General features: G+C 36.7%; 1 protein-coding gene across 1 annotated transcript in view; it reads right to left on the bottom strand.

Annotated features, from left to right (window-relative positions):
* Window positions 1-20,105, bottom strand: part of LOC102005703 (double-strand break repair protein MRE11A-like) — a gene marked incomplete at its 5' end in the record, with an annotated part of 66,603 nt that extends 46,498 nt beyond the window's left edge. Inside the window, 1 exon segment of the mRNA XM_013512034.1 lies at window positions 19,988-20,105. Coding sequence (XP_013367488.1) covers window positions 19,988-19,994 — 7 coding nt within the window.

Genomic DNA, 20,105 nt, shown 5'->3' with positions numbered 1-20,105 from the left:
TTTTTTTGGTTTTTTCTCCGGTACCGGGAACCGAACTCACGACCTTGCGCTTGCCAGGCAGGCGCTTTTGCCGCTGAGCTAAATCCCCAGCGCCTTTAAGCTTCTTGATATGTACTGTCAAACTGTTTTTGAGTAAAGCTGTTCAGACATAATCCTCCCACCAGCAATGTACTGCTAAATAAAACTTTCTCAAATCATTAGCAATATTTGAATGTTGATAATGTTTGATTATCCTTGGCTACACAGCATTTTAATATATTAGCCATTTACATTTCTTCTGTGAACCACTTATTCATGTCCTTTGTTCATTATTCTATTGAAATCTTTAATAGTTTTTAAAGATTTGTAAGAGCTCATTAATATTATATTAAGTATATTAAACCTTTTGTGTTCATATATATTTTTCCACACCAATACTTTTTAATTGTGCTTTTTCACAATTTGACAGGCAAACATTTAAACTTTTTTGTGGTCAATTTCCTCTGTGATCTCAATATTGCTTTTATGCTAGAGAAAATACATGTTACACATTAAGATTAAAAAGCCAGGTCAAAACTGACTTAAAAAGTGGGAGCAAGAATTTATATCTTACAAAGTTCATTTTAAAGCACCCTTAGGATTATAAAAGACGGTTTCTATGGGGGGAAAACAACATTTAGTGGGGCGTGGTGGCGCATACCTATAATCCCAGCACTTGGGAAGGTGAGGCAGGAGGAACACTAAGTTTGAGGCCATCCTGGGCTACAAAGCGAGGTCAAGGTCAGCCTGGACTGCATAGCAAGACGCTATCTCAAAAAGACAAAACAAAACAAACACCCTAACATTTATTCAGCAATTGAGGTGGTTAAGCCTGATTATGTCAATCAATTTCATTGGCCTGGGAGACTCCTAGGCTAGGATTAGTAAAACATACGTCTAGGGGCATCTGTATGGGTCATGGAGGTGTGACCTCGAGTGCTAAATATGGTCCCTAGCCCTTTTTTCTCTGACATTATTTCTCTGCTCTGCTTCCAGGACACCATGAATTAAGCATTTTTGCTCCACCATGCTCTTGTGCCATGCTATTTCTGCCTTGGAGCAGCCAACCATGGACTGAGCCCTCTCAAACTGTGATCCACTTTAAACCTTTCTGCCTTTAGGTTGTATATGTTGGGTACTATGCTTAATAACTATATGTAAGACTCTGCTTAGCTACTTTGTAGATATGTTCTAATTTTAGCCTCATTTTTATAGATGGGGAAACTGAACAAATCACAGAGGTTAAATAACGATGTGGGGCTGCTCAGGGGAGTTTAAAGGTATTCTCAAGAACAGACTGGCCAAAACAGACCTACACACCCAAATCAGTCACTCACCTCTTCATCGATTTTATCTTCTAGGGCATTGATATGACATTCATTAAGAAATCTCTGTATTTTTTCCAACTGGTATTTCACTAACTCCTCAATGGCATCTTTCTCTGCCTTGTCTACAAATTCTTGTACTGCCTCACCCATCCATCTTTCTGTTAGCAGTGAGAGCTGAACATTCTGTAAAAGAGATGCAAACCATTAGAGGCAGAAGTAGTATCTACTCCTTATAAAATAACTGAAGAACAAGGCAAATACAGGATAAAGTTATAAAATGATAAGTTAACCAGTTATGTAAGGGGGGGGGAATTGCTAGACAGTAGTTAAGCTTACTGATAAAAATTAAGGATCAGGAAAAGCAAAGTTAAATCAGGAAAAGGGAGGGGAGTCAAGAACAGGTGATGCGAGACCTGAACGGCTGGGACATACACTCTACAAGAGGCTGCCACTGATTTAGGGTTCAGGTTAAACCATTACACTCGTAGGCAAGATAATTTCCCCTTAAAGACATCCAAGTCTTAATCTCTGGGACTTGTGAATATGTCACATAATGAAGGGGAACCACAGTTACAGATAGGATCAAGGCTTCTCATCAGCTGACTGTAAAATAGAGAGATTAACAGGGACACTTCAGGTGAATCCAGCAAAGGAAAAGGGTGAGGCAGGAGGAGAGAGCCAGAGGGAGGTATGTGTGGGAAAATGGTCCAAGATACAAAACTGCTGGCTCCGAAGATGGACAAAGGGGACCAAAAGGTGAAGAAATGGATTCTCCCTTAGAGTTTCCAGGAAAGAACACAGCTGTGCTGATACCTCAATTTCTGTCCAGAGAGACCTGGGCCAGATCTAACCTAGAGAACTGCAAGATATTTGTGATCTTTACATAAGTACAACCAGAGAAATTTAGAGTGACATATACCTTTGATAGTTTGAATAGCTTCAGAATATGTAGTTGTATTTGTAAAGTACAAATACTTTACGAAGTATACATACTTCAATATAAAGTACAAATACTTCCAAGTACAAATACATTACTACATAATGTAATTCTGAAACTACATTAAGACAATCAAATTCTGCAGTAAGACTTTTAAGTAGAGATTAAAAAGAGCATAACAACAGTCACATTAATAATGTAACATTAACACTAACAGCACTAATTTATGTTTATTATTATTAATTATTATTATCATTATTATTTTGGGTTTTGAGCCAGGGTTCCTATGTTGGCCAGGATAGCCTTGAACTATATAGCCCAGACTGGCTTTGAACTTTCAGCAATCCTGCCTCAGTCTCTCAAGTACTGGGGTTATACGCAAGTGTCAATATTCCTATCTTAATTTTTGTTGATGTATAGTAACTACAAATGAATATAACTAAGTGTCATCCTACTTACTTCATAGAAATACTGATAGAGTTCATTTTAAGTTAGCAATTTTTCATGCCCTAAATCAGAGTCTATTATCATAACATAGTCCTTATTCAAAACGTAAACTGTAAGACATTACCTTCTCCGCAGTTTGAAAATACTGTTTTACAAGGTCTTCTACCCTAAGAGTTGCTCCCTCTAAAGGTTTTGTGATAAGCTTCCCAAAGTTAATCTCTTCTCCTAGAAAAAGAAGTTTATTTTAAGAAACAACAAATAAAAACAGCTTCCGTTATGTTAAGTTGGTCAAGCTCACTGCGGCTCGCTGCCACTACAGGAGAACAGCCAAGCTACCAACCCCAGCTTGCTCAGCACAGTACTTTCAGGCAAAAGGAAGGCATCTTTGTTAAGAGTTGCTCTCTCCCACTGTCAGTATTCTCTTCCCACACTCCAGGGAGTGTCTCTTGTGGGGTCCCCAGGGCCTTTTCAGGGAGTATGCCTATGGTGGATTAAACTAACCCTCAACTTGAGTGTGAACACCCGGATGAAGTGAGTCAGTGTGGTTCTGGGAGAGGAAGGTACTAGATGACTGTTGCTGGAATGGCAGAGAAGGAGAAACGGGGGAAGACTGCATGCTGTTGATTGTCCTGAAGCTTGTGATGGCTGGCTTTCCTGGTACAACTCAGCTGTTTTCAGAGGAGCTTGAGTCCTCGCTGTGGCTAGGGCTGGCTGTAGTTCTCTTTTAGGGACCTCTGATCTTTGCCTTCAGCATCATTTCCGGGCTCCGGCACAGACCCCTCAGCCTCTACCTCAGATCCTTCACCCTGCCTGCACAGACTTTCTAGCTTCCACTACTGGCCTTGGGGCCTTCCTGGTACAGACTGATGCAGACTTGCATGAGATGTTGCTATGGGTCCAGGCCCCTGGCTGGATTCATTGGAGACCCTGTGTGGGATCCAGGTTCTTGGCTGGATTGTTCAGGTCTGAAGCTTGTGGAAAGATCTCTTGCATTCCTCTGCATTTGATTTTTTGGGTGAATATTACAAAATAATCCCTTAAACTATGTGTCCTGTATTAAAGCTATTCCCTTGCAAACCACTGACTAATACAATGCCAAATTAAAACAACTTGCAGGATACTACTAAAATGATTTTGCCTTTTGCATTGTATGGACGTTTCACTGTATGACTGAAGAGCAACTTGGGGTAAAACTGCTGGTGCCTTGGGTTCTCAAGATGGTGGCACTGAGCTTCACAGAGGTCACCACCATGTAGTCACAGTTTCAAACAGTCAACAAGCCAGTTTACTTAAGAATGTCCCCAAAGAAGCAATAGACAGTATAACTCAATTGGATCTCAGATGTTGAGCAATGCTTTTTCAACACTGCATAAGACAAAGGACATGTGCTTAAAGCACTTTTGCTGTATTCCTAAACAGGATGATTCTCCCCCAAAAAACCCAGCAGGATGGAACAAAAAGAACACCACATTGGAGGAAGTCAGGAAATGCTGGATCTAGGATTTGTCTGCTGAGATCCTTTCTGTGGTAAATGGATGTTCAGTGTCTAGCAGGTATGAGAATCTGGTATTAAAATACAACAATGAAACTGAGTATGGTGGCGCACACCTGTAAGTCCAGCACTCAGGAGGCTGAGTCAGGAGGACTGCAGGAAGTTTGAGCCCACCCTGGGCTAAGTGAGTGCAAGATCAGCCTGAACTACATAGTGTGACCCTGTCCTTAAAAGAACAAACAAAAAGTACAATGATAAAAAAGACAGGTTCCCTGACCATGAGAACAAATGATGACAACACAAGGCAGTAAGCGCAAGGATGTGACACACGGAGAAGAAAGCAGCTAATTCTTCAAGAAGGCTGAACGTCCTATGCAGATACCAAATCCAGCCATCATTTGAGTCAAGAATTGCAGAAGGAACAAAATTCACTAAGCAAAAGAAGGAGAAAAACATTTCCACCAGGAAAAGTTATGTAGAAGGCCTAAAAGTTCAGTGTGCCAAATGCACAAAAATCTTACGTGAATTTCAAGCAGGAGAGTTAATATTACTTCATAAGTATGACCAGTATTTTTTTACTTTGCCAGATAGTGTCAAGACTATTAACACAAAGTACATCAGCTAGGCCTCACAACAATCCTGAAGCCAACACAGTTATTGTTCTTATTTTATAGGTGATGCTAAACAGCAGAGGTTATTAATGTGCAAGACATTACACATGCAGTGAAGTAGCAGAGTTGGCCGGAACAACAGGAAATGCAGGAAACAGAAATGTCCAGGAAGATAACAAAAGTGACATTGCTTCCACACAGTGGTGTCGCCTGAAACAAAAACAGGGTTGCTAGAAGGAAGCTCACAGCAACCAAACTAAAGAAAGTACACACTGCAGTTTTCACTGGTACCAGGGACTGAATTCAAGGTCCTGTGCCTGCTCGGGAAGCACTGAACCAGTGATCTATATCCTCATACTTATTTTTTTTTTTTTTTTGAGAGAGAGTCTTGCTATGTTGCCCTGACTGGTCTAGAACTTGTCATCCTCCTGACTCAGACCATTGAGAATCTTTCTCTTCTGAATACTACACTCACATGTCAAGGAATTGAAAAAGGTATACAATGAAAGAAAATCATTAGCAAGAAACAAATAATTAAATCTGGCTTAATAAAACCAGGGTGACTTATGTGTAAACAAGAGCCATATGTTCCTATGAAAATTTGCTTAGATAACAGCCTAAAAACAAGAGCCTCTACTTTTATCATAATTGATATTTCTTATGAAAAAAAAATCACTATTTCATTCAATGACCTCATTTTATACATGTCAGAAAAGAACAATTTGTTTTTACGGAAATTTTAATTGGGAATTAACTACCTGGATCATCAAAAATATCAAGCTACAGAAAAGCCTTTCTAAATCATTGCACACTCTCAAATTAAAATATTTAATAATGCAAAATTTAAAAGTATATTCTAAATGACATAGAGTAATCTGTGCTATTAGTCAGCAGCACTGTTTTAAAAAACTGTTTGAAGAGAAGAGAAAACCTTCCATTTCTTCATCTATATCCACAAGTTTAAAAGCCAACAGCTATCTAGTTTTTAGAAGACAAAAGATTTAAATATTTCCACTATCATTTTTTGTCTATATTACAATACACTAAACATTTTCTAATATTATTTAATAGTTCTTTTACCAAAGACTGATTTACACAAACCATGTAAGAGTATTCATTAACTTATAAAAATAGCTAGTGTATCGTTTTTTTCCTTTTGTTCCTTATGCCTGAAAAAATGGATAATGTCTTTTGGATTTGCCACCCGATCCACAAATTTCTGGCTAAAATGATGAATGTTGAAAGGTTCACAGCCTCCACTATAGTCCACCTGAAAATATAACATAACCTATAAAGGCTAGGAAACAAAAGTTTGCCAATTTTTGAGAAACACACTCATTCTTTGGTATTTATAGTGTTTATGTTCAATACTTTTAAATGTATAAATTAATTTTCTATCATACATTTTAAAGGTCATAATGATGTTGTACCATTTATCATACTGAGAAAATAATGCTTGGAAAGTTTATAAACTCAAGCAAAATACTGTCTTCAAAGGAATCAAGTCACAGCAAGAATTTCCAGAATATTAGAATGATTTCATGTCCTATGACAATGATAATAATTTAGATCCCTACCAGGAATACCATCTGAAAAGGAGGTGGAGTTTCCAAACAAACTTCTAAACTTTCAAAACAGTTAACACTAAACAAATGAAACAGACTTAGAGGAACTGGTTCACTGGCATTCACTGTGTCTTCACACTGGACAAAGACAAATGCTAAGAGTGTTCAGGTACAGAAGAATCAAGTCTGGAAACCTGGAACAATTATCTTCATAACACAGTATCTTTATGCTTTTTTTTTTTTTTTTTTGGTACAAGGAATTGAACTCAGGGCCTCACACTTGCTGGGCAGGCACTTTGCCACTGCACTATATCCCCGGCCCCCACAACACAGTATTTTGTTGGAACTAACAATCTCACTCAAGGCAGGCTCTTCCTAAGGAAGTCTTTAGTGGTAGGCAGACTTTTCCAAAGAGAAATACCACCTTTCCTTCAAGGAGAGATAATCATTTTCCTACACTAGCTGATCTCAAAGCATGCTGAGACCAGCAGGTACAGAGGAACCTCTACCCTACCTCTGGTCCACCAAACGCAACAACCACACTTGGCACCACTTGGCAAGCTCTATTCCATTACTTTATGTGACAGTTTCTTGTTCCGCACTTCTCCTCACTCCTCCACTTCTTATGAGCCTGGTAAGTTTAGAGATTTATCTGTTTTAGCACTTCATCCCCCAACAGCCATTAGCAGAAGGTTCTCAGTAAGATTTGTTCAAGGAATTAATGACTTAATTAGGGTACTCTAGTTTTTACAGGTCATTTTTGTTTTGTTTTGTTTTGTTTTTTTTTGGTTTTTCTCCAGTACTGGGAACCGAACTCACGACCTTGCGCTTGCCAGGCAGGCGCTTTTGCCGCTGAGCTAAGCTCCCAGCCCCACAGGTCATTTTTGTAATGTTATTTACATGACATATCTGCCCTTCTGTTTCATGAATGTATTAATAATTTATTATGTTTAGGAAAAGAAATGCCAACTTGCTACCTGTTTGGTCAGTTCTAATAGTGTCAGGCAGAGATGAGAAACACAGGATCTTCGCCCCAATGAAGAGGCCCATATGGTTTCCCTAAAACAACCATATTTGTATCATCCCGACCATCTCCACAGCTGCCATTTTGTAAAAGAGAAAATATTAAATGCTAATGCTACTGGGTCTCTCCAAAATGCCTGACTACTGCAGCCTAGTTTTATCTGTAGTTTCTGCTCCCAAGAGTTACAAAACTCACTCATTAAACAAACTGTATTGGGTGTCTTCAATATTCTAGGCACTCTGCTAAGGGTTAGGGATATAACCACAGATAGTACACAACACAGATTTTCAAAAAATTCACAAGCTGACCACAAAGACAAAAGTAAATAAATAACTGCAAGCAGAGTGTCAACGGTGCAGTAAGAGGTACGTGCAGAGTAGAATGGGGACACAAATAAATTACATTTCTTGCAAATTAAAACAACATTGAGATTCCACCTTAACCCAGTAAGAATGGCTACCATTAAGAAATCAACCAATAACAAATGGGGGTGAGGCTGTGGAGAAATAGGAACCCTTCTCCACTGCTGGTGGGAATGCAGTTTGGTGAAACCACTGTGGAAATCAGTTTGGAGATTCCTCAGCTAACTAGGTCTAGAGGTCCCATGCAACCCAGCTATTTCCCTTCTGGGTATTTTCCCAGAAGATCTCAAAATGTCATATTACAGCGATATATGTGCACCTATGTTCATAGCAGCACAATTTGTAAGTGTTAAATTGTGGAAGCAACCCAAATGTCCATCCACACAGGATTGGATAAGAAAATTGTGGTACCTTTATACAATGGAATATTACTCAGCTATACAGAATGATAAACTCAAGGCCCTTATAGGTTAATGGTCACAACTAGAGACCATACTCATAAGTGAAATAAATCAGACCTGCATGTGGAAGCACTGTATTGTCTCACTAGTGTAAAACCTGAAAGAGTTAATATAAACTCGGAACTATGGTAGACCTTGTGAAATGATAGGAAAACGCTCAAGGGTAAAGGGCAACTGGGATGTGGGAAAAGAAAAGGGAAAGAAGGAGAAATTTTGTGTGTATGTATGTATATAAAGGATAGTTAACATAGTCGATCTACTGTCTTCTATTTCTTTGCTGAAAGAAACTGTTAATGAGTCCTTGATTGATCAACATTGCATGTCTCTGTTTTCATGAGAAACCACTTTGAAGATATCAATATGTAATACAACAAGTACTGTTAATTTCCTACCACTTTGTTTGTAACTCTGTATTGTCTGTACTGTTCTTTTGCTATTTTGTAAAAGGTTGTCTGTCTGTTAATGTTTTCCTTTTATTTTTAAAATTTAAAAATAAATAAATAAATTACATTTCTAAGCATCAAATGGATAAATCTCAGTAATATATATTGAAAATAAGTTGCCTGTAAGACACACTGCATGATTTGTTATACTAAAACTAAACAAAATCAGTTGTATATATGTATGTGACTAAATAATACTGAAAAGCAATGAAATGATTAATTGAAACCTGAGACTAATGCTCCCTCTGAGGTAGGAGGAAGCTCAGAGGGGATCAAGCAAGAGGATGGGACATTTTAATGGGTAAGACTCTAATGTCTGCTGAATTTAGGAGAATTCATAGTGGTTATTTTTATTCCTCATCCATATGTTACAAATGTTCCTTTATAGACATTAACATATTCTGAAAAAAATTAAAAATGAAATCACACAAAGCAAATCTAAGTTTTTCCTGACCATACACTGACAACCTTGAAGGAATAAGAGTATTTTCCTGTGGTAGGTAAGCTTGAAGACAGATCTGAGGAACCTCCACTGCTGAGCCTCAAGTTTTCAGAGAATACCTTTACCTGTTCTGATGAATCACAAGTAAGTTAAACCAAGAGTTCTCATCTTCTTTTGGTCTCAACATTGTTACTTTATTGACAAACACTCAATAGAGCCTTTCATCTGGAATGGACCCTGAAGTGGACAGTACATTATTTTACAATTTTTTTCTTACTTTGGCTAAAAAATTTTCACTTCTAAATTATGTGTTTCTCAAAATATCGTATTTTACTGTTTAAAAATATATTGCATTCTAAAATCATTTATAGGTGATGACATTCATAAATCTATGTTCCAGGTTCTAACACAACAGCAGTGAGTTGCATTGAAAGAACATTTTTTATTTCAAGTATATCTACCTTTAATTTCAGGAACATGTGGAATAAAAAGTAAGTTTCCTATGCTTAAATTTTTATGAAAACTTCTAGTAATTTTGTTTTTCACTATCCCTTTACTAAACATTACACATTCATATACTTTTGACCCTTTAAGACATGATTTGTAACATGCACAGATACACATATTAAAAGAGATGACCAATGTATTTTAAAGCACATTGTTATGTATTGCTTTGAAATAAAAATATTTTGCATTTTAATAATTCATTTACTGTCAAATACTTCTTCTCATGTCCATCAGTTTGCCATGACCTAGCGGAAACAAAAACAAATAAACTAAAATAAGCAACAAATTCTAAACATTAAAAGGAGAAAGGGCCAAAAGTGCAAGGTGAAGAGTAACAGTGCAGAGCTGGAGAGGGTACAGATGAGGTTGCTACTTTAGAAACTGCTACAGACCCCAGAAAGAAAGCCAACAATGTAGAAGTGGGATGTGAGCTAAGCAGCTGAGGTGGAATGCAGATCACACAACTGGAGACACAAGGAAAGGCATAAAAGCCTGGGGCATCGAAGGCTGACATACTTAGGTGATGAAGCACTAAGACCACTAAAATGTGGAAGGCAGGTGTGTGGGGTGGATAAAAAAGTCTGAGGGAAAAGGGAAGGCAGTTTATACAGATGGCATAAGCTTTGAATAGGAGGCTGTTTGGTGGCAGGAAAGAAGAGTGGTGGGGAAGCAGGAGAGCAGTGACCTTCCTTCATGCCCCAAAGCCCGTAGGTAAGAGAACTGTAGGGACAGGGGATCTCAGAAGGCCAGGAGGGCTCATTATCCTGAGGAAAGAAAAGAATTTATTGATTACAAGAGTTCTAGAGGGGCTGGGGATTTAGCTCAGCGGCACAGCGCCTGCCTGGCAAGCGCAAGGTCATGAGTTCGATTCCTGGTACCAGAAAAAAACAAAAAACAAACAAACAAACAAAAAAAGAGTTCTAGAATGCAAAGCATTTATAGTGATGGGTAGGTGTTTGGGATGGAGACAGACTCCAGTTAAGGAATGCAGACGAGGATGAGAGGAGACTGAGAAAATAGATAAAAGATGCAGTGTCTGGCAATAACTGAGGCATGTAATGGGATCTGGCCTTAACCTGAACCAAAGAGAAACCATTTTCTGGAGAGATGATCTCTAATACTGCAATGATTAAAACTACTAATGGCTTTTTAAAGAAGTGTTCTTGCTCTATCACTTGCAGAATCAGACAAAAAGGCACAATAAATGAACTTGAAATACATTATCTCTAAATCATGTGAAACTAAGGGGAACGTGACACAGGGAGAGTGATGAGATAATAAAATGTATTCCATGTGCATGTATAAATCTGCCAAAATTAAACCCATTAATCTGTATAATCAATATGCACTAATAAAAAATGCATATACAGTATATATACACATATATACACCACTTCTAGCCTCAAGAATATGTGAGATATAAAATAATGAATGCACTTTTTAAAAAGAGTCTTCAGTCTCTCATTCACACAGAATAAAGCCCAGCAAATAAGCTTTTACCTACTGAACACTACACAAAGTGAAGTTACTGAGGCTGACAGTGCAAATAGCTGATCATTAGAAATGAACAGCTCTGGACTAGCACTGTCCAGTAGATGTTTAATGTGAGCCACTAATGCATGCTGAGTATGTCATTGTAAATGCCACATTAAGACAGGTAAAAAGACAAATTCCATTAACTTATTTAATCTAATATTAATATGTGTTATGGCTTTTCCTTAGTTCTTGAAATCTAGTGTGGACCTTATAGGTAGGATGCACTGTAATCCAGACTAGCCACATTTCAAGTGCTCTATACTTATATGAGACCAGTGGCTACTGTACTGGACAGCAACACATTAGACCTCTGAAAGACTCCCAAGACACCAAAATGTAGTTTTAATGAAGAATTATTCTAAAGTAAAAGTTTATAGAATTAGTCTATAATTCTTTTTTTAAGAATTATTCACTAATTCTAATATTTAAGATTCTATAGCTGACCCTAAAAGAAAAAGCCTAAAACAAAAAATAGATACTAAGTGGAAATTTTTTTCACCAAAACCATTAAAAACAAGTATGAATTAACATTTATTGTTCCTTATCAATACTAAAAAATTTTCAGCAAACATTCCATGATTTTTTACAGTCACTAATGAGAAGTAATCCCATTTGACCTACTTTTTTCCAAAGGACTACAAAATTGTCTCCAAAATTTCATTTCTCAATGATTAGTTAAATAATTATTAATTGACATATGTAGCGAAATAAAACCATCTTACCTAAACCATAGAGAGCAATTTTTGTGCTTCCTTTTTGAAGCAAAATTGGACTAATACCTATCTTCTCAACAGATATTGTACATCCAAAGTGATTTATAAATCCAGTACAACTTAAAATATCCAGGGCACAGAGTGAATCTGACTATACAAAATATTATCAAAGAATATTAACGTGTATATAAAAGTGATCTATATGAATATCCTATTACCTATTACAAGCATAATCCATATATTACATCCATATATTCTAAAAGGTGAGCCTTTTAGAACTTGCAATGATATAAATAGCCCACTGTGGTACACGTGCCATAGGTTCACCGGCATTGATGTGAAAGCATAGCTCACTTAGCAATTCTTATTTTAGATATTTTTTAAATCCAACAGCAGCATAAATACTTATATTAATGGTAAAAGTGATTCTGACTTCTTGACTCAATTTGACTACAAACTGCTGGGAAAATTGGTGGTCTCTACAGATAAACTAAACTGTTCATTTCTAAATCTTCAACTACAATGAAACACTAATTACCCCAGTGGGACCATCATGGTTGCCATGAATACTAAACACTGGAATTGAAATGCTGAGATTGCCATCTTGGTAGTTCACCCATGGAAACCTTTAAAAGAAAAAAGAAAAGTTCAAGCTTCTAGGAAGGGTAAAAGCTATTTGCCAGTTTCCTCAGACATAGTAACGTAAGTAGTCAAACGGTGTGACCCAAATTAGCACATAACCACTGGTTTCGAGCTTTAGAACACAGAACAGGCAACAATTCATTTTGACTAAAGTTTGAAAATATTCTGAAGTACTACATTTTAGAAAATACAACAACAAGGCTGGGGATATAGCTCAGTAGCACAAGCGCCTGCCTGGCAAGTGCAAGTCCCTCAGTTCAATCTAGGTACCACAAAAAAAATTAAAATAAAAAATAAATACATAAAAATGAAGAAAATACAACAATAAATGGGCTTGTGAATTGAATGAAAGAGTGGTATTGGTCATTAGCAGGAAGACTTCCAAAATTTTAAAAGCCTTTCTATAGGTATTTTTTGAGACAATCTTGCGATGCAGTTCATGCTGCCCTTGAACTCACTATGTCACTGAAGCTGGCCTCAAACTCACAGTGATCCTCCTGCCCCACCGTCCCAAGTGGTGCCCCACCATGCCTGGTTCTGAAGCCTTTTATAGGTTATTTGTAGGGGGAGAAGGGAGAAAACATATACAGTATACCCTGGAATCTAAAAGATCTAGAGTAACAATTCTGGTTCTTTCGCCTCCTAGATGTGCATTTAGTCTCCTGACCACTCCTGCTCCTAGCTTCCCAGCTCTTCTCAGGGCAAATAATGTTAGCAATTTCTTTTTTGTTTGTTGTTCTTACTTTTTATTAGTACACGTTGGCAGTACATGATGATTACATTCCTATGATTACATTCCTTGTAGGAAGTTGGTACATACATGCAACACATCTTAATTTTTTTTTCATCCTCTTTGCCTCCCTTCCCTCTCCTTTTCCTCCATCTCTTCATCCCCTTTCCACTAGGGAGATCTACCTCCCTACTTCTATTATCTATCTTTTATTTTGCTCTTTATATGGGAACCTTGGTTCACAAATTTAGTTCTTTCCACAATTCTGGTCACAAACCGAACTGGACGTGACCAAATCAAATACAGTGGGTAGGTTCAGCCAAGGTGCTATGGAAATTAAAATTAAAATTAGAATTAAAATTAAATTAAAATTAAATTTAATTAAAATTAAAATTAGAAAAAAGGTAAAATTATTAAAAAGAAAAAAAAAGGTTAGGTTCAATGTTGACCTTATGGGGAAATTTGATTTAGTGCTTGTCCAATTCAATCTGCAACCAGAACCATGGAAAGATTTAAGTTTATGAATCAAGGTACTACTGTATCTATATTTTGGAATTCTTATATAAGAGAAAACATGTAATATTGAAGCTTCTTTGATTTATTTCACTTAACATTATAGTCTCAAAATACATCCATTTTTCCACCAATAACTCATTTATCCTTCTTTATTGTATAGTAATACTCCACTGTATGTAAATATCACATTTTCTTTATCCAATTATCTGCTGAGGGACATACAGGCCACTTCCAAGATTTAGCTATTATGAACCATGCTGCTATAAACATAGGTATGCTTGTATCACTATAATATGTTATCTTTAACTCTTTGGAGAAGATACCTAGATGGGGAATAGCTGGGTGAAATGAAACTTCTCATTTTAGTTTTCTGAGGAACTGCCATACTGATTTCCACAGTGGTTATCCTACTTTTGCATTTCCACCAACAGTACTGAAGTGTTCTTTACCCCATAGCCTCACCAGCATTTGTTATTATTTGCTTTCTTGTCGATGGCCTTTCTTTCTAGGGTAAGACAGACTCAGTGATGTTTTAATTTGAACTTCTGTAATGGCCAGAGATGTTGAGTATTTCTTCATGTATTTATTGGCCATTGGTACTTCTTCCGGGGAAGTGTCTATTCATTTCATTTGCCCATTTTTTGCTTTGGTCTTCAATTTGAAGAGTCTAATTTTTAAAATGCTTTATATACTCTAGATATTAGTCCTCTGTCTGAGGAATATCTGGCAAAATTTTTTTCCAATTTTGTCTCTTCACTCTGTTGACTGTTTCTTTTGCTGTGCAGAAGCTTTTTAATTTGATGTGATCCTATCTGTTGATTCTTGGTACTACTTAGATCAAGTTTCTAACATTTAGAACTCTGATCCATTTTGATTTTAATTTAGTACACAGTGAGAGATACAGGTCTAGAATCAATCTGCATGTGGTCAGCCAGTTTTCCCAGCCTTTTATTAAAAAGGCTACTTTTCCTTCAGTACATGTTTTTGGCCCCTTTGTTACCGTTAGCAATTTCTACTTCATTTTTTCAAAAATAATCTTCTACTTACATAAGTTCATAAATATATTTTCTTCTTGCATAAATGTTAGCACAGGTTAGATTTCTGCCCCCTCACTACTTTTATCACCTTACATAGTTCAGAAATCATTCCACAGCAGTGCTAAATACAAAGAGCTTCCTTTTGCTTTTTGTTGGCTGGCACAGCACTTCACTGCATGGTTTTCTGTACTGTGTTTATGCAGTTCCTTAACAGTGGACATTACTTTTTTCAGCTTTTTGTTTTACTAACAATGCCCTTAAGAGAAGATATCTATATGAAAATATCTAGCAAGGAATTTTAGGCAGAAGGATTTGTGTGTTTATTTTCATAACTACTGCTAATTTCCCTCCATAGACTGTTCAAATTTACACATAATATAACGACAATGTATTGGAAGGACAGTTTCCCCAACCTCACCAACACGGGATATTATCAGGCTTTAAAATCTATGCTAGTGGTTCTCACTGCATGCTAAGAATTATCTGGGCATCTTTTAAGAAATACCACCGCTAGCCGGGCGTGGTGGTGCGTGCCTGTAATCCCAGCACTCGGGAGGCTGAAGCAGGAGGATCATTGCAAGTTTGAGACTAGCATGGGCTACAAAGTGAGCTCAAGGCCAGCCTGAACTGCACAGCGAGACCCTGTCTCAAAAAGACCAAAAGAAATACCACTGCTTATGACACATTCAAGGAGACACATCAGTTGGCAAGAATCAGTACTTTATAGGCTTCTTAGGTAACTGGAAGAAGCACTCAGGACTGAGAATCACTGATCCACGCCAACCCTACAGAAGAAAAATACTTCAGTATGGATTCATTTTATATTTTTCTTATGAACAAGATATAGCTTTTAAAAAAATGTTTAAATGGCATCTTATTTCCTTTTCTGCAAATCATGTTCATATTCCTTCCCTATTTTTTGTCATAGATTTTTTTATTGACTTGAAAGATTTATTTATTTATGGAAAATTAGGAATAATTTCAATAAATTGCAAATGACTAGGTGAACTATTTAACTTTGCCTCATGCAATTTTTACTAGGTAGAAATTTATGTATCAATCTTTTCTTTTATGGCTTCTGGGTTTTTATCACACTTTAAAAACCCTTTCTCCATTTTAAAATTTTTTTAAGCATTGGGGCTGGGAATGTAGCTCAGCGGCGTAAGTGCTTGCCTGGAAAACCTGAGGTCATGAGTTTGATTACTGGTACCAAAAAAAAAAAAAAAATTTAATCATCTAATCGTTTTTTTAGTATAGTCACTGAATAACTCATTTTTTTTTTCCTCAAGATGTGAGATGCTACCTTCATAAAACACTAAATTCCTACATATATTTGAGGTTATTTCTGGAGTTTCTGTTCTCTTTCACTTGCCTCTTAATTCACGAGCCACGATTTTTAATTGTAGCACTGTAACATATTCCTCTCCTAATCTCAATTTATAGAAAACAAAAGAAAGACCCAATAAAAGATATTCTACAAAATACCCAAGCAATATTCTTGCTTCAACAGTATCAGTGTCATGAAAGACAAGAAAAGACATGCTGGGAGTGGTGGTACATGTCTGTAATTCCATCACTCAGGAGGCTAAGGCAGTAGGATTGCTGTTGAGTTCAAGGCCAGCCTGGGCTACATAGTAAGTTCAAGGTCAGCCTGAATTACATAGTGAGACCCTGCCTCACAAAACAACAAGACAAAGACTCTCACGCAGGCTAAATGAGACTAAGATAACACTTAAATGTAAAGTGATATCCTATACAATGTTTAAGAAAAACATCATGGTAGCTGCACCATTTGGGGTTCTAAAAGAGTATTATAAATTTCAAAAGGACAAATCCTAAAAGAAAAAGTGATGTATTTGACTATATGAAAATTAAGTATTTCAGTTAAAAGACTACATAAAGTCAAAAGACAATCTATAGATTGAGAAAATATGTATGCCTAACAAAGTCTTAGTATCTAGAATACATAAGCAACTGACACAAATCAGATAGGCAAAGAGGAAAAAAATTGCAACAGAATATATCAAGAATATAAAAATCTAAAATAATCAGTCCCAATATTTGTACAATGATATACAAAAAACTGAAACTGCATTTACTATGAAAATAGTTTATAGTGAAGGTGAAATGGCTAATTGGTAATGTGTTTATTTGTATCACACAGAAAACATACCTAAGTTTTATCACTGAAGTAATAAATATACTTACTAAGACCAAAGTTGACTGACTGATCACTGATGATTTCAAACTGTACTGGACAAACACCCATACAATATTTTCTAAGTAACTCCAGACAAGTATGTAATGTTTTTCTTGAGGGCTTATTTTCATGGAAAACATCACTACCTAACAAAATAAAATCTACCTACTCAACAGAAAAAGGTGTTAAAATTAGTAGATTCTACAGGCAAAAAAAATTTTTAAACTATAGATGAAAGAAGTAGAAAAGGTTTCACAAAAGACACTTATATATGGTAATTCAAGATTTTATATTTTACTTGTTAAAAGGGACTTCCAATCTAGTAACTAACCCTACTCCAATTTAGGTTCCTAACCCATGCTCAAGAAAGCCACCTTTAAATTACTACAAGTCCTTCAGTCACATTTCCCAAGGTAATTAAATTATTTTTTTAAAAATTTTAAGTCAAACACAAACCTCATACTTAAATAGAACAGAGATATCAATTCAATCCAAGTTTTTCATTCAATTATTATAGAATTCCTACACACACCAGTAGTTAAAGTAATAGCAACCTAGAAAACAGACGTCTTTGCCCTCATTCAAAATTCTGTATCACTCTCAAGAAGGGTACCTCTCAACAGAAAACACAAACAATTCAGTAAATTATTTCAGGGCTATGTGATAAAACAGTGCTACAGAATGCTAGGCAGGATCTCTTCAAAAAGGTAAAGTTTGAACTGAGAAGTCAACCCTACTAAAAACAAAATGCTCCAATCCAGGAAACCAAACCTGTGAAAGTTCCAGAGTGCAGCATGCCAGGGTAGGCAGAGCCCTGTAAGCCAGGCAGAGCTGTAGAAGAAGATGAAGCATCCTGGCAGGAGCCAGATCAAGTTAGCTTTGTAGTTTGAATTTTATTCTACATTCAAGAGAAAGCCATTTGGAATATTTCAAGCAACACAATGGCAGACTTGATTTAGAATTTTAACCGTTCGCTTTGGCTGTATGCTGAATGGATACAGGGAGAAAGATTGAAGCAGGAAGAGCAGTGGAAGGCAACTGCACTTCAGGTAAATGACCAAGTTTACAGGTGTAAAGATACAGGGTCGTAGGAAGTCCAGTTTTATTCAGGAGAAAGGATTAAAGGCCTTACAGAAAACTGAATAAAAACTGCACAAGTCAAGGTTATTAATTTGGAAGTCACTAGCATTTATTTTTATTTTCCAATTTTTTTCTGGGCTCTAAACTGACATTCAACTACCTGCTAGAATACTTCCCCTGAAAGTCCTATTGAAATTTCCAGTTCTGTATTAGTGTAAATTGGAATTCATCACCTTCCCACACAAATGATTATTTATTTATCTAATTCTACTACTTGTACCACCATCCACCCGGACTGAACACACTTCAGTCATTGTCATCCCTTTTCCCTCATCCTCACCCTATAACCCAAGTATTCAAATCACTCCTTTGTAAAATCTCCTGTATTCATTTCGTTTCCATTCCTAATGCCGTTACTTTTTGAAAAGCTTCAAAACAGTCTTCAGTAACAATTCATTCTGTGATACCGAGCTGCCAGAAGACTGGCTACTAAATCCAGTACGAACTCCTCCGCCTGCCATTTGAAGCCCTCCTCAATCCAACTCAACCCCACATTTCTAGTCTTTCGGCATGCTTCCTAACACACAACCTACAGCTGAGTCAGAGAGACTCACTGGTCACCTAACATACCCCATACTGTCTCATGTCTGTGCCTTCAGTCCTGCTTCACCAGAATGTACATTCTCTATGCTCTTCAAGCATCCAAGTCTAGTCTTCCTTCAAAGCCCAAGTTTATTGTCACTTCCTTCATTAAGCGCATCTTGCAATTCTCATCTAATTGTGATCTCTTCCACCTCTAAACTCCCAGGAAATGCTGCTTATGATTTTCTTATGGCTCTTGTCACATGACTTTCCATGAGTATTCTGGATATCTGTTCTTTGAAAGAAGAAATTTTGACAGTAATATTTTCATTTCAGAGAGAAATTGACCGTGCACTCATTAAGCATCCCATGAATATTTGTAAATTTTAAGAATATTTACACCAAAGTAGCTTCTACTTGAAATAAGGACACAATACATACAAAATCTGCTTTGAGGTTTTCATATATTGATACTTAAACAGGCAGTGTGAGCACATGAGCCTATTCAAATAAATCAAATTTCAGGAGAAAGAGCCTGTTGACCAAGGAAATAGAGTAAAAATCACACAAATGTAAACCAAACTCACTTCATTTTCCTGGGCAACGAAAGTTCACAAAGTTCACATTCACAAAGTTCTGAATGCTATATACAAACTTTTTCGATCACATTACTGCGTCCTTCTGTAGTAATGTGTAGAACATTTTTACAAAAATTCTCTCATTTAACCCTCAAAATTAATCTGAGAAAGACTTTATTATTCCAATTACACAACAGAAGAAACAGACAAGGCCCAGGGAATTGCTGTCTTGCCCAAGGTCATAGCAAGTTTTGACCAGACTTGAAACCAGGTGAAAGACTGCAAGTCTAAAGTTTTTCCATTTAACTTTTACAGTCCTTGTATTTATACCCATTTTATTCCAATTTACTTTCCATTCACTCAATAGTAAACAATTTATTCCAAAACTCTGCTTAAGTAGAACCGCACTGGCTAATAGGCTGTAATCAAAATTATTTTCTTGAAAATTCAAGGATATTTACAGCTTCAGTATTTTAAGACAAAGCCTAAGGAGATAAGCTTACAGACTGCAGCACTATAACAAATTACTACAAGACTCCAAACTATAGCATCGCATTATCTTTTGGATAACAAACATATAATAAAGACTTAAACATTCCAAATACTCTTTTTGATGACCAGCACGTATCCAAAGATAAATTTATTTACTGCTAATTAAGTTTTCTTTTAATGTGCTCATAACTGATAGACTTTAAAAAGCAGAAGTAACAATGGATTCCGGAAGTCACAGGCTTACAGTGCATCTGCAGGACTCATTTCTGTGGCAAGTACAGCACTTCTGGGACCAGGTTTCTCTGCAACTTCTCCCGGGTGTTGTGTTAAGTACGTCAGAAAGCTCACTCGATTCCAAATTC

This window comes from Chinchilla lanigera, unplaced genomic scaffold (genome assembly GCF_000276665.1).
Source record: "Chinchilla lanigera isolate Chin_1 unplaced genomic scaffold, ChiLan1.0 scaffold00013, whole genome shotgun sequence".
Lineage (NCBI taxonomy): Eukaryota > Metazoa > Chordata > Mammalia > Rodentia > Chinchillidae > Chinchilla > Chinchilla lanigera.
Note: the sequence above shows the minus strand (reverse complement) of the source record. Positions and strands in the feature narration are given on the sequence as shown.